A 16176-nucleotide genomic window follows, 5' to 3' on the forward strand; every position below is an offset into this window, starting at 1 on the left:
GGGGTGCACCCCCTTAGCCGGTCATTAAAGCTCCGCCTTGGTGGTGGAGACTTAACTTGCAGCTCTTGCAAATGTTTTTCAAAATCCAACCGCGACTTTGCAAACTAACGACTCTTTGATGTATTTTCAGTTGTTCTGTCATTCTTTTTCTTAAATCAAACCGGGAGGTATTTTCATGCCAGATAGGAGAATGGAAGCGGCTACAAAAGGGCAAAGCATGAGGGAGCTGCCGCCAGGCCCTTCGGGAACATTAGGTCATGAAGGACAGCCCTTCCCTGAAATGGATCATCATTATTTTTTCAAGCGTTTCGGCTTTATTGGCCGTTTTGAAGTGGGACACCACGGCCCGTCCCGGCGCTCGGGTGCTGACATTCAGCAAAGGTCACGTGGGCCGCTGTAAAATAAAGCAGCGTCAATATTCACCCTTTCTTGATCCCACGTTTTTTGCATCATGGAAATATTAACATATGTTTTGTGAGTTTCGTGTTAGGCAGGCGGAGGAGATGGCACAGCATTAAATTCTCATCATGAAACTTAGCAAATGTCCATTTTTCATCTTTGATGGGGCAAGGAGGGGGGTGAGGGCGGTGGAGTCCAGTCAAACCTTAACACCAAAATATTTTCACTCCATCAAGTTTGCTATACATTCTGAGCACGGCGACACATCTGTGGTCGTTTTTGAAAAAGCGGAGCTATTGACAACGGGAGTCAGGCTCCATGTTGTCCGCAGTGCTGACCTTACCCACCGAGAGAGAAAGAGAGAGAGAAAGAGAGAGAGAAAGAGAGAGAAAGAAAGAGAAAGAGAAAGAGAAAGAGAGAGAGAGAGAGAGACAAACAGAGGCGTCCAAGGTGCGAAGGAAAGGAGATCCATCTTGGCGAGATGGGCCGATAGAGAGGCAGGAGCTGAAAGCCGTTCCAAAGTAGCGAGGTGAAAATGGCAGCGATATGGGCCTTTTTTTTTTTTTTTTTTAATTTGAATTCAACTGAGGGGTACACCTTGGTTGAAAGATTTATTCTGATAACGTTTTGTGTCATCATCTGCAGGCTGGAGAAAAGAAAAATCAGTCCACTTTGACAAAAGTGTATTTGCACTTCTGTGCAATATTATATAAGTAGGAAATGATGTTACAGTTACATCTCAGTGTGGACACAGTGGCTTCAAATATTAACTACCCCCCCCCCCCCTCCACATATCCTCAGGGTCATGTTGCGGTTTCCTGCAGAAGTATATATCTAAGAATAATGTCAGCGAGGGAAGACGGGGAACACTGGCAGGGACGGAAGCGTGCGTCTCGGCGCTGACGTCCGATTGCGTGCGACGAGCGGGACACTCCGGGAGAGCCAGCGGGAGCCTTTGCTGGCACACCGCCGAGGGGGGGGGGGGGGGACACATCGATCTTCACTGGAGTTGTGACAAGTGCGCGCTTGAGGTGTAGAGTGGGACATTTTGAACGGCGATAACAGTAACGAACGTAACGGGTTACTTGAATACAGCTGTTGTTGCGATGCAATTATCGATGCGGATTTGCACGGGTTTGAATGAAGGAGAACTTCTCTGCAAATCTGTTTAATTAAAGAGTAGCGATGCATGAGATTGCATTGGGAGCCTATGGTGCAAAGGGTATGATTACACAGGCAGCCACACACAGATTGGGCAGACATAAAAAAAAGACATGCTAGAGATTTTTATATATATATATATATATATTTTTTTTATGGGGGCTTCCTCGTTGTGGTCCTACCTGGAACTATGTGGCATTAAACGACTAATTATGACAGTCAGGACGCAACATTATTGCAAATCTGGTTGTACTTGGAGGACAAACGCAGTCAGGGCAAACGAAATTGAGTGAGTTTGATCTATTTTATAGATTTAGACTCACTCAATCAACAAATTAAGATAACGTTTATTAGTGACTTTAGTGCATCTTATCTGCCTACGGGGTGCTTGAATTGTTAAAAACTAAATTGCTGTTCTTTATGCCCAAAGAAAAAAACACTATATCAATCAAATGTATTCTTCTTCTCCTTCTTCTTTCTAATTATTCAAATAAAAAGACACAGTCTCCATGTTGAACAGTTATCCATTCTCCCACTGCAGGAAGCCTTGTTGCTAAGCTAACCTGCTAGCTATTGCGCCTTAACACTGTCCTGCCACACAGCTCCTCCAAGTCACTAATCTTCAGATTTATGGCAAATAAGATAGAACTGTGACAAGAGTTTTTGTCACTAAACATAGGGAAGTAGTAGTAAAAAAAATAAAGAAATATATAATAATTGCAGGCGAAGATGGCAAAGCCATGCTAACCATTTCGCTAACGTGAATTATCGAATAGCGAAACCACTCGAGTACACGTTTACTAAAAGTGGACACTACGAGCAGCAAATTAGTTGGTAGATTAAGTGTGACATAATAAAGCTGTTGTTTCTTTCTTAACAAAAACTGTATACCTACTTTAACACCCCCCTGTATATATTTTCCAGTTATGCAAATCAAATGTGTCACAATCTGCGGGTCACAAGTGAAGCTATTAAAATGTGAAAAATAAATGAAGACAAAAAAAAAAAAAAAAAAGACAAATTAAGACAAATGAGCCCAAAAATCCTAATCATGCAATCTAATGAGAGCGCATTTAACCACAAAGGCACGATCAGACGCTTCCTTGCGCGACACGGCTGACATTTCCGTGGGCTTGACTGATGTATTTGCGGCACGTCGCTCAGCAGAACCGGCCGCTTGTTCACTTTGCAAATGAAAGTGATGAAAGTGATATGACCTGCAGCAAAATAAAAATAACAACAACAAAACCACAAAAGTTCTCGTTGGGTATTTCTTAATTGCCTCATTTGGGAGAGAGGAGAGAAAGTGTCGCCTCTATTTTGTGACGACTCTTGACACTCGTTAAGACTGCATTTTTGTGCTCCTACGTGTGTGTGCGTGTGTGTGTGTGTGTGTGTGTGTGCGTGCGTGTGTGTGTGTGTGTGTGTGCGTGCGTGCGTGTGCGTGCGTGTGTGTGCATCTAGCCTGATTAGCATTGTGCTCCATGTTCCACTGCTGTGACTTCTGAGAGAGGCTATGACAGAGCGAGCATGCAGAAGAAAGAGAGAGAGACATGAAGGAGGAAGAAGTGCTTGCTCAACATTGTGCCGAGCAGGACAGAAGGAGAAGAGAGGTGGGAGGTGAGCGAGGCCATACACTCGTCAGCCCAAAACATTAGGTACAACCGCACGTCTCATTAGCCCGATCGGAGACCTCTTTGTATCAGCGCTGTTGGGTGGAATGATTGCATCGGTCATATCAGCAAAAATTATATTGAATCGAACTCGAATCGGAAAAAAAAAAGTCTTCGTAAGATAAAGAAAACCTTCAACATCTCACAAAAGTTAGATCATCTTCCCAAATTCTCTCAAAAGTCACACCCTACCCAAGTGTCGCATGGTGTTCCACAGGGTTCAATTTTGAGACCCCTGCTGTTTTCATTATTTTTGCTACTGGTTCCATCTTAAGGAAGCGATTTGGACAGGAAAATTGGTGTTGTTTTTAAATTCAGCTTTTTTTTTTTTTTTTTTTCAAATTGATCTTAGAACGCTGGCTAAAGTAAAGCCCGTCCTTTCAGAACAGCACTTGGACACAACGTCTGGGGATCGAAGCCACAACCTCTGGGCTGGGAAATGACCACTCCACCAATGAACTATACCACCTCACAAATGTTTCTTCAGACATTAACCATGACCTAATGCCCATTGGGTTAAAAGTCTCCAAGATGCCGCACCCTCCTGGATCTAGAACGACACATGCGAGTTCTATCTGCATGGTTATCGTGCCACTTTGTCTCCGTCACTTGTGCCGGTGAGTGATGATGTCGTGCGCTTCAAGTGTCATCTGGGGAGCATCTATTGACAGGAAATTGGTTTGTATTTGCCCCTTAATGGCTCTCGGGGGGAAGATTGCCATCCATCTTGGTAGGAGTCGTCACTTAGCATGAAGAGGAGACGTATAACATTGCATGAAACAGCTGAGCGATGGAGGCTACCAAAGGAGGTGGGGTAAAAAAAATAAAAATAAAAAGAAAGCAATAAAGAAAGGAGAAGGGGGGAGAAAACTCGGTGTGGGTGGGAATTGTGGTTTCTGTTCATTGACTCCGAGGAGATCGATCCCCTCTCGCCGCTTTCATCTTTTCCTCGCTCTCGGACCTCCTCGACCTTGGTCGTCCTTGGCTTCGTGTCTCCCGTGCCACCTTCTTGGGATATCATCTCCTCCCCTTCGCCTTCCATTCGGCACTTATCTAATCACATGCGACCTTCTCAAATCTATTTCAACTCTATTTCGACATATCTCCTCCCTGTCACAAAAACGCCTGCTCTTCAACTTGATTGATGGGAAACCTTATTTTATTGGTCCTCGATGGCTTTTATCGACGGATGAAATTTGGACACCGGTTCCAGAAGCCAGTCCCCCGTGACGTCACGCTCGCTTTTGAAGGCGCATCCCCGTCGTCTCTCAAACCCTCCCGCCCCCACCGCCGTCACCGACGGCGTCTTGGCTCCCCCTCTTGATGTACGCTTTTGTCTTCTCTCTCTCATCTCGTTTTCTATCTCACTCTTTATCCCGTCGGCTTATCTTCCTCCCCATATGCGCTCTCGGGCGCTTTCGTCTCCAGCGGCTTCTTTTGTCGCTCAGACTCGATCATTAAAGTCCCTTTTTTGTTTTGATTTTAAGGTTTAAATCATTCACTCTCAGAGTACTGTTTGACCCCGTCGTCTCAATGTTGCCTTCACATTTGTTTTTGTTGAAGCAAGAATCAATTCACTTTTAGATACTCGCTTGACCATTTAGCATTTGTTGACAATCAAAATTTACTAAGGTCTCGCCGTTGATCAGAAGTGGGGGTGTAAATCTGCGGCTCGGTTCATCCTGTGTTTTCAGCTCAGATGGAATGCAGAATCTTTCCATACCGCAAAGAAGCCTTTTTAAAATGGCTTCGTAAACACTCAGATGAAGCTGAAATGGAAATTAAAAAAAACAAAAACAAAAGTGCTCCCAGTTAAATGCGATCGTGGTAATCCTATTAGATAAACAACAACATTCTCAAAGCCTCCGGCCAGTGTGCAAGCAGCTTTCCTCAGTGTTTATTTATTGGAGATATTTTAATATGTCATCTTTCTTGACCTTGTGTGTATCATTCATGCCTTTGGACTTTTCGAATTCTTCTCAAGATGCAAACTTTGGGTTTTGACTGCACTTCATCACTGAGTCAAGTGTTAAGCAACCGCGAGGGCGGAGCTGATCGAGTGAGCAAAGAAGAGAAGTCGTTTTTTTTTGTTTTTAAATCATTCACTCACTCAATTAGTTGGAAATCATCAATCACAAAGACTCTCCCCTCACATTTCTTCCCATCACTCCAGATGTTCCACATTCAATATACATAGGGGATGTTATTCATTCATTCATTTATTTAGCTTCAAGCATTTACTATTTGATGCCATAAATGCTGAGAGTTGAAATACTAGCACTTGTAAAATCCATACTGTATATCCAGAGATTAATAGCCCGGGGCCTCTCATGCTTATGGTGAGAGAGCAACAGAGAGAGCGAGAGAGAGAGAGAGAATATTGGAGTCAGTAGGGAGTAACAAGCTTATTAACTGTGGAAAAGCGGCAGGAAGTGGTTGCTGCAAGTCGCGCGTAACCGCAGTCAAGCAGGACTTTCCCAAACCGTGTTGACCTTTGCGGCGGCGGATGGTCCAGTTTGACTTTGAAACAATCCGGAACATAAAGAAAGCACACATGGCGTGGCATTCCGCATCCACACCGGTGTAGATTAAATCTGCTTCGGAAGAGTTACTTCTCGGCGAGAGTTGACGGTGCTTTGTCTCCCGCTGTCAGTCGGCAGCAACAACGAGATGTCAGGCGCTGATTGAGGAGGTTGCGTTGCCCTTATGTATATCGAACACGCAAATGGGAAGCGGCGGCCTCTGCCGCGGGGAGACGTCAGCGTTTGCCACGAGAAGCACGTTAGCGATTAGCGTCGGCGGTCGGACGGACCAAAGACGCTTCTCAATCCGTTTTCATCCGTTTTAGAGATTTGTCAAGAACAGATTTGATCAGGAATTTTATTCATTTTGGATTGATATCCCCCTTTGAGATGCTCAGGTACAGGTTTTATTACAGGATCAACGTAGTGAAGGTCAACAACTGGCTCCGCCCATCGCTCGGGGGTTACACCATGCAAGGCAGCTGTGCTAAGCGGCACATGGCCCCCATGTGTGGTTTGAGGCTTAATTTGGGATTAACTCTCAGGATTACAGATTACCACACTCCAGTTTGACCTTCTGCGTCCGACCATCCAACCACAGATGTATGAGTTTTTATCCACGGCGGTTTGCAGAAATTCAAGTCTCGCCACTGAGACCGTGGTGTCCAATCAGATATATTTGTTGGCGGACAGATTCTGGGACAGACTTGATTTTTCAAGCAAAATGAAAGAGTGTGTTGAAATGATATTTGTTGCTGTAAATGATGAACAGGGAGCGTGAGAATTTTCATTTTGACATGGCGCTACGTTTCAATGAAAGGTTTGGGCGCACACGCCTCCACACAAGCCCGCAGTCGACTAAGGGCAAACTGCCAGCGGCCTCCCGTATTTCTCTGTTCTCATTCATAGTTGATGCTCCTCATTAAAAGTTGATCGCGGGAACATTTGCGCACCGCCGCTTCTTCTAATTTGTCTTCCACTCTTTAGGTTGCGGCGTCCTTAGACTAGACACGCACAACTCGTATTTCGGCCGCAAATTGGCTCCTTGCGAAACAGTATCCCGATGTGCCAAAACATCACGAACACCGGTGTGGATTACTCAGCTGAAGAGATGGTGACTCTTTGCCGCGTACCAAGCGATTTTGTGCCAAAACCGAGAGCCCGTATTGGGTTTTAGGACTCCAACCACACAAACGTGGTGCGATTGTCATTAAAGAGAGGAAATAGCCAAAATAAAAGATAGATTTGTCGATATTTTGAGATCCTGTTAGCAGTGACTGATTGCCCTACTCACTGCATGCAGGGGTTGACAGAGACTCCTCACATTTCGCTTTCTAGCCACAGGTACGTATCAAACTGCGATTGATCGGCTCGATGACGAGGACCGCCATCACCCATCACCCACGCGGGGCAAACAACAAGGCCCCGTCTCGACAACCCGTACGCGATGCGACATCTTTACGATTTGACCGGTTCCCAGTGCAAATATCGGAACTTGATGATAGAACTTGGGCTTTCCTTCGCATGCACGTGCATCCGCTTAACCCTTCGCTCCTGTGTTTGCTTGGCAGAGCCGCAGCTGAAGGGCATCGTCACGCGGCTCTACTGCCGACACGGCTTCTACCTTCAAATGCTGCCGGACGGCACCATGGAAGGCACAAAGGACGAAAGCAGCTCCTTCTGTAAGTCAATACTCCCAAATACCGACGTCGTGGGGCCGTTCGACGTGTTGGTAAACTAATCTACGCTCGAGAAAAGGTGGGGAGAAGTATTCAAGTTGGAGAACACGCCCGATATCAGAAGGTCCCAATCAATGCATGAGGGCACCCTGGTTTGATCCAGATAAGAGTCCTGATTTCCCGGCCGGGGTCACTATTATGGGATGCCGCTGATGTGGCGACACAGTATTTTTCTGTCACGACACCAATTTGGAGGCAAAACATGAAGTTGGCACAATTGTTCGATTTACAGCCCGGCGGGAGGGGCAACGGCAGCCTGGGTGAAATTTACATTCTAGCAATTCATTAAGACTTTTTTGGCTGCCGGGCCGCCGCTTGTCCTTTTTACGTGACGTAAACATTGGCAGACTGCTGTTTGCTGAGTGGGGGACTTTGTTTACTTGGGGTTTGGAATTGGTCAAGTGGACCAAAAAGTGAAAAGGCCGTACTTTGGTAGGCATGTAAGAAAAACAGATTGAGTGACGCTGAAATTGGTCTTTGTCATGTCGTACTTCTGGAGTCCGATGAAGAAAAACAGGCATTAGGTGCTCAAGTGACACAGCGAGTGGGTATCAATCAACACTGTGTAAGACGAGACTTTGGATGGTGTCGTGACGCCGCCTGACCGTGACACAGGCAATCCCTTCTTCACGGGGACACCTGTCGGACTCTATTTGTCACGTGCCCTCATGGACTGCCTGGCCAGTGCGGGCGGGATGTGGACAAAAAGGACCCGATTGACAACAAAGACACGAGGCTTAAAGCACACACAAGATAAATCTCCTTAAATTATGATGAAATTATCATTAATTATTATATTAGTAGTATTATTTTTATTAAAAATGATTAATTAATTAAGATGTTTTATGGCAAGTATTTTTTTTATGTTAAGTTGCTGGGTTTCTCCCGAGTAAAGGGTTGCATCCCTCAAGGCATCAGATTGAGTTTTTTGTTTACGTGCTAGCGTTAGCCAGGCTACATTTTTCCACCAGACGCCACTTTTACCTGATTGTATCAAGAGCATAATACTATAATCGTATTGCAAATGTTTTTCCACGGCCAAATTAAGCTTTCTACTTCATTTGACCCCAAACAACTCTGTTGCGGAAGGAACCGGGCGGGTGGGTGCACAATGTGGGAAGACAAAAGAAGGGAAACAGAAGAAAGACTGGAGGAAAGCGAGATTGGGGTGATGAAAGCCATATTGAGTCTCAGCGTGTAGATCAGAAAGCCACGAGGAGCGGCGTCGTCCTCTGACTTTTATCCTCTTTAATTAGTATCTCCCGCTGTTGGAAGGAAATGTTATTTATCGGCGTCTTTGCTCTGCAACACGTCTCGCTCGCTCGCTCTCCAAGCCAACATCCGAGTCTCTTTGTCCGACTTTCCCCTGTGCTTGATAGCATTCGGCACAAGAGAATTTAAAAGCTTTGAGAACTGCGAGGAACAAGACAAGGACTGTGAGAGTGAGCGCTTGAGGAATTGCATAGGATGCGAAGGGAAATGGGGCGTCTGCTGTGTCTCGTGGAATCCACCACGATACCATAGTACAACTCAAATCATACTTTCCTATTCAAATGAATGGAAATGTGGTTCATCTGTTCCAGCCCCCCCCCCCCAAAACAGCAATATAAATTGTTATCAAATGTGTCCTGATTTGAAATATTTTGACTTGATTTTGGAAAATGTTTGGCTATGATTGAAAGAGATGAATTGATCAATTGTTAATATCCATTATTTTTACAAATTGCCCAATTACTCATATCAGAAAATAATAAATGATACAGAAAGGGAACATGTTTGAACAGAATTCTTTTTAAATAAGAAGAAGAAAATAAGAAACTTAACAGAAGAGCTGCAGTAATATCAGTCATTTTATTGCAGAGGATAAAATCTGTGTAAAAGGTTTTTTTTTTTTTTTTACAAGTTTGCAACTACTGTGATAGTAATGCTCGTTGTGTTGGCCCATCTAAGGCGTTTCCCATTGTGTGTTAGCATTATGCTAGTCAAGTCTAATCTCAAAACAGCACTGCACCTGTACTGTCACTGCAGTAGATTTCACATCCAACTCCGTTGTTGCACAATACAATCTGCAAGGTCGCACAATCCCGCCATTTGCATCGCTTAACTTTGTGTCTCCCTGCCAGCCCCCCCCCCCCCCGCCCCCCCCATCCAATCTACCTCCACTCCACGCTCTCCTTGCTTATTTATTGTCTCTATGATCTCCAGGCCTCAAATTGACTGGTGGGATTGATTTGGCAACACCTTCCTCCCGTCCCTCTCATTTCCTCTCCCCGGGGGAACAACAAATAAAAGTAAACAAGCGCTTTTTTTTTTTTTTTTTTAAATCTTTTTTTCTTCTTCCCCCAGTCGAATTGAATAAAACGGAGGAAGAGTGTTTATTCAGGAAAGGTGATGATGGTGACGATGATGTAGGAAGAAAGCAAACTATTTGTCTCTTTGGAGGCTAAAAATATGCAAATAACGATTGATGGCCAAACAAATGTCAAAGCGGGACTTGAAAGGCAGGGTACAGTACAAAGAAAGCCTGGATCCCTACATTGGATTTTTCTTTTTTTTTTTTTTTTTTCCCCCCAGCCATGCGCTCTCCCCTCTATTTGTCCTCCCATTGTGACACTTGGCTCATTTGCGAGAGCGTCTCTTTGAGATGCAGAGATCGATGAGGCAAATAGAAGCCGAGCCCCTCCGGAAAGACAAGGAGGGACACGTGCGCTGGCTGAGGTGCTGGCTCCCTCCTTCAACAAGAGCCCACATTTACCACAATCGGCCGCTATATTTCAGTGAATGGAAAAGTTCAATGCATTTCCCATTTGCCTAGTAAGTTACGCTGACTCCCAAACTCCCCCCCCGCCCTCACTGTAGCCGTGATTGACTTTCTGTCTCCGTCTATTATGCCGATGCAACTCTCGATTTGAAATGGATTGTAAACTTGCGAGTATTCCATACTTCATTTCCAGGATAAAGAAAAAAAAAATAATCCTTCACCCACCCCATCCATCCCTCACTTGAGAATGCACACACGTAATTGAGGGCTTTCGAATGATTCCTGTCGTTGATTACAGTTGGTGTTTTAATTCCTCCCACTTTCTGATCTTTTTTGTTTGCGTGTGTTTTCAACAGTGCAGTTCAACTTGATTCCTGTGGGCCTCCGCATCGTGGCCATCCAAAGCACCAAGACGGGGCTCTACGTGGCCATGAACAGCGAGGGCTACCTCTACACTTCGGTATGGGCCGCTCACCGATCAGGGCATTAGTCAGGGCTCTAGTCTATAGTCCACCTTGATCCAGTCCTAGTCCGAGGTCCAAGTCTGAAAGCTCCAAGTCTAGATAAGATCCGACTTTAAGATGGGGAAAAAAAAGATTGAGGAAAACGGGTGAGACTGAGGTTGTCCTTTAACTTATTAAAAGGGGAAAAAAAGATCAAGTATAGGAATAAAAAAAAAAAAAAGAAATTAATTTGGCTATGTAGTGCTAATGCCACTTCTGGTTGGTAAAACCAAACTTTATAATCTCGCTTTAGGCCGACATGACTGAAATAAAAAGACTCTGTGCTTTGGTTAAGCAATAATGTGGCTATTTTGATAACCCAGATTTTTTTTTTTTTTAAGTTTCTGTTGAAAGAGGACATTTTTAGGAACAAAACCTCAGTTGGACTCGGTCAAGAACAGAAAACGATTGTGATATTTATTTCCCCGCCATTCATTTTTGTACAGTTGCAAAAGATCGCTATATGCTTGATTGTAACAGAGCCAAGGTGACCCACTTCTATCTTACATGGGGAAAGTACCCCTGCAGAAAAAAAAGTTTGAGAAAATCCCTGTGAGATGACAGGGAAAGGCGGGTAGCCGGATGCGTGTGTGTGAGTGTGTGTGTGTGTGTGTGTGTGGGGGGGGGGGGGGTTGTTTCCCATCCCGACCTCAAACAACCTGCTCGCTCGCCTCTTACTCACTGCAAGTGTAAGCCTCTAAATGAAAGCTAGAGGGCAAAGCTGCAGGAAGGAAATTGAGGAGGGAGGCATTTTTCTTCATGTGGCTGGAAACGTGCGAGTAGCATGGTGTGTGTCCCCCGCCCCAGGATGAATCCAAAAGAGCCTCAGTGAGCGCTGGCTCCGCAATGCGGGAAGACGAGTCATCGGTCCGGGCTGACCATCCGAGCAGTGCAACCTCATTAAGGGAAAGGTTACGCTGCTAAAACTAACGTCGTGTCCTGTTCAACCGGCGCACTTGATAGCTTAACTGGGATAAGAAAGTGCAGAAATCCTGATGTCGCACGCAGAAAAAGCAAATGTTGACCACGAAAATAACAATCTAAAGAAGCGGATTTAACATCAAAACAAAGAATCGGGCAGTAGTAAAAACAACTTAATCTTCAAACACCCCCCCCAAGATTCACACGTTGTGTATTCAACTCAACCAGAAAACTTTGCCTTCGAAAGGATTGCTAGCTTAATGCTAACACATAATGGGAAAGGCCTGAGTTAACAAATAAAATAGTGTCGAGATTCAAACACAAACGGTGCAGCAACACATCACATGTAGACAGACAATTGAACAATACTCAAGGATATATTCTTGATCTACGAAAAAAATATGACTGCGGTTTACACAGTTGCGCAACATAGCTAGGTAGCTTTTATTCCTATGTGTTCTTTCAATGCGACATGAAAGAACGGTTAAAGCAGCATTTGGGACCATTCACACTTTTGCTCGTGATGAAGTCAAGTAACAAATGGACGCTAGCCGAGGTGCATCGGCTAAGCGACAAGACGCCGCTGAACGCGCATGCAAAACAAGATCACGTACTTGCAAACAGCGGGTGAATTATTCAACATTTTACTTCCCTTTCTTTCCACCAGCATCTCCAAACAAGCACTTTAGCTTGGAGGGATGTGACAATAGCATTGTGTCAGCTGCATTGTGTTTTATTTATTTATGTATTTATTTAGCATCGCTAACCGCATGTCCCCCTTCACCGCTGTCCTTGTGCTCTCCTTTCTACCATCTTGTCAGGCCACACTCAATGTCCTGCCCGACGAGTTTACGCCTTTGACATAAGAGCAATACAATTAGCAAATTGAATTTCAATCGCTAATTTGTAGGCGTGGAACAATTAATTGAACAGAAATTGACACACGAAACAAAGAAGAATGCAATTTTCATATCACAAGCTTGTTTGGGTGAATTTTGCGAGGTTGCTGGAGTGAACATTAATACGAATGTTATTTGATTTTAAAATATAAAAAGGTATAAAATGATGTGTAAAGTGATATTTTATGCGTATGCTTAACCTAGAAGACCAAAACATTCATGAATAACAAATCTGGTATTGATTATTGTAATATGGATTAATTGATCATTTGAGTCGAAAACACACAAGATGACCTTGGGGGGGGGGGGGGGGGGAAATCACATTAAATTGTAATGGTAATATAAGGGGGAAAATGTTGATTATTTTTCCAAATTAATCAACCCACTTGTAGTCGGAACACAATATTGAAAAGGGATCATTGAAAACAAGTCTGCTTCTTGCTGCGACACCAGTTCCCAGAGTTATGAAATGAATAAATGAATAGCGCTCAGCTGAGGACACGGTGGCCCATTTTATTAAACGCGGGGTGTGGAAAAGCCTCCTGGGAAGAGACAAGAGGGAAATTATGTGTGGCTGCTGCTAGCGTGTGTGTGTATAGAGGACAGAGGAGGGGGAGCGGCGGTCATGCTGTGTTAAACTGTACGATAAAACACACACACACACACACACTCTCTGTCTACCCAGGTCAATTTGGCTTCCCACCGCATGCCCTCAGCAAAGCCACATGTGCAGTCAGGAATAAACACAGAAAGGCAGGAAGACATAATTGGGTCGGACCCGTAGCGGGGCCTCCACCATCCAACCCACAAGGGGAAAAAGTTGTAAAAGTCCAAACTCTGAAAACAATGAACACAGCTTTGCCCCTTGGGACTTAATATTGAGATTGGATATGCGCAAGGAGGTTGAGAAATACACCCACACACACACACATAAATATACATATTTATAGATTTAAAATATATTTATTTTGTGACCTTCCTTCTCATCCCTGCCATCCTATCACAAACTGCTAGTCTCTTTTTCCTTTGAGTCAGCATCTCTCTGCTCCCCTTTCATTTTTCCTCCCTTCAAGAAAAGACTCATGTTGGGGGAGAAAAAAAAAAAATCTCTGGAAGCTGGCAGGCAGGTACCCCCAGTCGGATTCCCTTTCCCATCATCCACATCTAACACCTTAATGAATCAAGACTGTGGAGCTCAACCAAAAATGTTCTTCAAACAATTGTATCCGGAGTCAATATTTTCTTTTCTTTTTTAAATCAAGCAAATTAACAACCACACCAACCACGCCCGCCACCAGCACCGAGACCCCCATTAGGCACGCTACCTCGTCTCTAATATGTCTCCTCTCAAGTGGCAAGACACATATGGCCTGCGGTAAGGAGATGAGAGGCCATGTGACGGATGAGGGGAAATGTGGCGAGGGGAAGAAAGCGGGCGAATAATTCGCGTTCCCTTTGGAATTGCCCCAAATGCTCGATGGGGGTCTGGTAGTCAAGGTGAGGACGCCCCCTCCTCTGTTTCTTGACCACCCGTGCACCTCTCCAGCTGTTCTCATTACAGCCAGTCATGTAAATGAGGGAGATTCAAATAACACAAGAATTCCTTTTTCTATTATTTCCAGAGTGTCACGAACAACCTGCACTGTTTAATAAAAAAGATAAAAATAAATTAAAAAAATAACAAAAGGAAAAAAAACGGTGGTCACTTAGAATTTAAGGCATCAAACAATATTTATTTTGTAAAAATGTTTCAATGTGGCGCTTGAGCACAAGGTTGGCCCTGGCCCGTTTTAAAAACTAAAGCATTAGTCAGCAAACATTCACATAATGCGCATGCGGCTTACTGACGCCAGGAAATGCATTCGTCCTCTTGAACGTGGTCAATAAATGTGTGTGACTTCAAAGTTAACTTACATTTTCTTGTGTCCAATCAAAGAGTAATCCGTTTTTTGTTTTTTCTCGCCTAATGTTTATTGACGTTTCGCAAAGATCGTACACTGAATCCATTTTCCCAGAGGCCTTGTGGTAAATCATTTTATCCCCTCTTCTTTTTCTCGCCTCTCGTGCCGTTGCGAGTGATCGAACCCGGGTCACGTGGTTGGCGCACGAGCGGAGTTGTGTAACGACATGCGTGTTCTCAAACAGGTGCGACGCGAGGGGAAGCTTCAGTGAACACCTGCATGCTTTTACTGCAACAAAGAAAAAGTTGCACAGAAACAAGCCTGGGGACTGTGCCCATGTGGTAGGTTGCTGCAAGTTTAGAGTACCCTCTACTGAAGAGTCGAGGAAGTGCAGCAGCAAGTTCAAGTCGGCTCTAAGTAGCACGGGATAAGATCAAGGTGACGAGGGGTGACCGAGAGACCCTTGGGAAGAAGAAGAAATTCTGAGATTGCCGTGATGGCGTGATGTCAGAGTAAAAGCTCGGCAGACAGATGTGCTCCCCCCCTCACCTCCTGAATAATGCGCCAACTTAAATGACTGTGTTGTCACACAAAGTTGTGCAACTGACAGCCACCTTGGGTGAGGGGGTTGACGACTTCTCAGTCTCACACTCAGTTGTTAACAAAAAGAGGAAGGGGGGATTTATCTTTGTACTGTCCGGGTGTCGATTTTCCGCCGAAGCTTCAAGAAAAGCTCCAGGAGTAGACGGCAATGTGAAGGAGTGAGGGAGAGAAGAAAGAGAGAGAGCAAAGTCCTTATTCAAGCCTTTTCTGCTCAGCGTCACATCAAGGCTCCAAATCAATCCTGTAAATTGGTTTGTTCCCCCGACAAGGTTACAACATGACGGAAGGATGCGGTCGGGCGGGTGGGGTGCGGCGTAGCCGCTATGCCGTGAAGAAGGATAAGTGGAATGAGGCATTGAGAGGGAAACCGTGGGAGCTGCAGGAGGGGCAAGACTTTGCACCGGATGTACCGCCGGTTGACATATTGTCGCAGTTTAAATGTTTGTGTACTGAAGGCCGAAAGTGGGGTTGTTGGACCATCCGAGAGAGAAGGAGGGGAGGGGTGGGGCTAAGTCCGTTGTTTGTTACACGTGAAGCGCAGGATAAGTAATGGCATCCTGGTATCAGGATCTCGGTCTAGTAACCCTGTCAGGATGAAATGTGGGCTCCATTTCCCTCCAGTTGGCCATACCTCAAATGTGTTATTCTTCACCTATCACCTTTTGCCTGCGTGTCTTCCAGGAACACTTCACGCCAGAGTGCAAGTTCAAAGAATGCGTGTTCGAGAACTACTACGTCACCTACTCATCCATCCTGTACAGACAGACGCAATCGGGTCGGGCCTGGTACATCGGCATCAACCGGGACGGGCAGGTCATGAAGGGAAATCGCGTCAAGAAGACCAAGGGCGCCGCACATTTTCTACCCAAACTCATTGAAGGTAGCAAAGATTCTGTGGCCATTTCAGGTCCTACCACAAAAGAATTGTTTTTCTTACTTCCTATACAGTGGCCATGTACAGAGAGCCGTCCCTACACGACGTCGCCGAGCAGAGTCCGCCTAGGAAAACGCCCAAGACCTCCAATGACTCGCCTGTGCACCATAACGACAAGAAAGACCCTCAAAGCAAAACCAAAACCTCGTCGTCCTAGCGC

At 45.0% G+C, this 16176-nt stretch overlaps 1 protein-coding gene across 1 annotated transcript; it reads left to right on the plus strand.

The window, feature by feature from the left end:
• The first annotated feature begins 7202 nt into the window (after nucleotides 1–7202).
• LOC147060018 (fibroblast growth factor 14-like) lies at nucleotides 7203–16173 on the plus strand. Its single transcript, XM_085906589.1, has 6 exons — nucleotides 7203–7227; nucleotides 7327–7437; nucleotides 8874–8930; nucleotides 10612–10715; nucleotides 15764–15962; nucleotides 16031–16173. The coding sequence occupies exons 1-6, from the start codon at nucleotides 7203–7205 to the stop codon at nucleotides 16171–16173; spliced, it is 639 nt and encodes a 212-aa protein (XP_085762715.1).
• The last annotated feature ends 3 nt before the right edge of the window (nucleotides 16174–16176 follow it).

This window comes from Syngnathus leptorhynchus, chromosome 2, assembly GCF_054491065.1.
Source record: "Syngnathus leptorhynchus isolate UIUO chromosome 2, UIUO_Slep, whole genome shotgun sequence".
NCBI lineage: Eukaryota > Metazoa > Chordata > Actinopteri > Syngnathiformes > Syngnathidae > Syngnathus > Syngnathus leptorhynchus.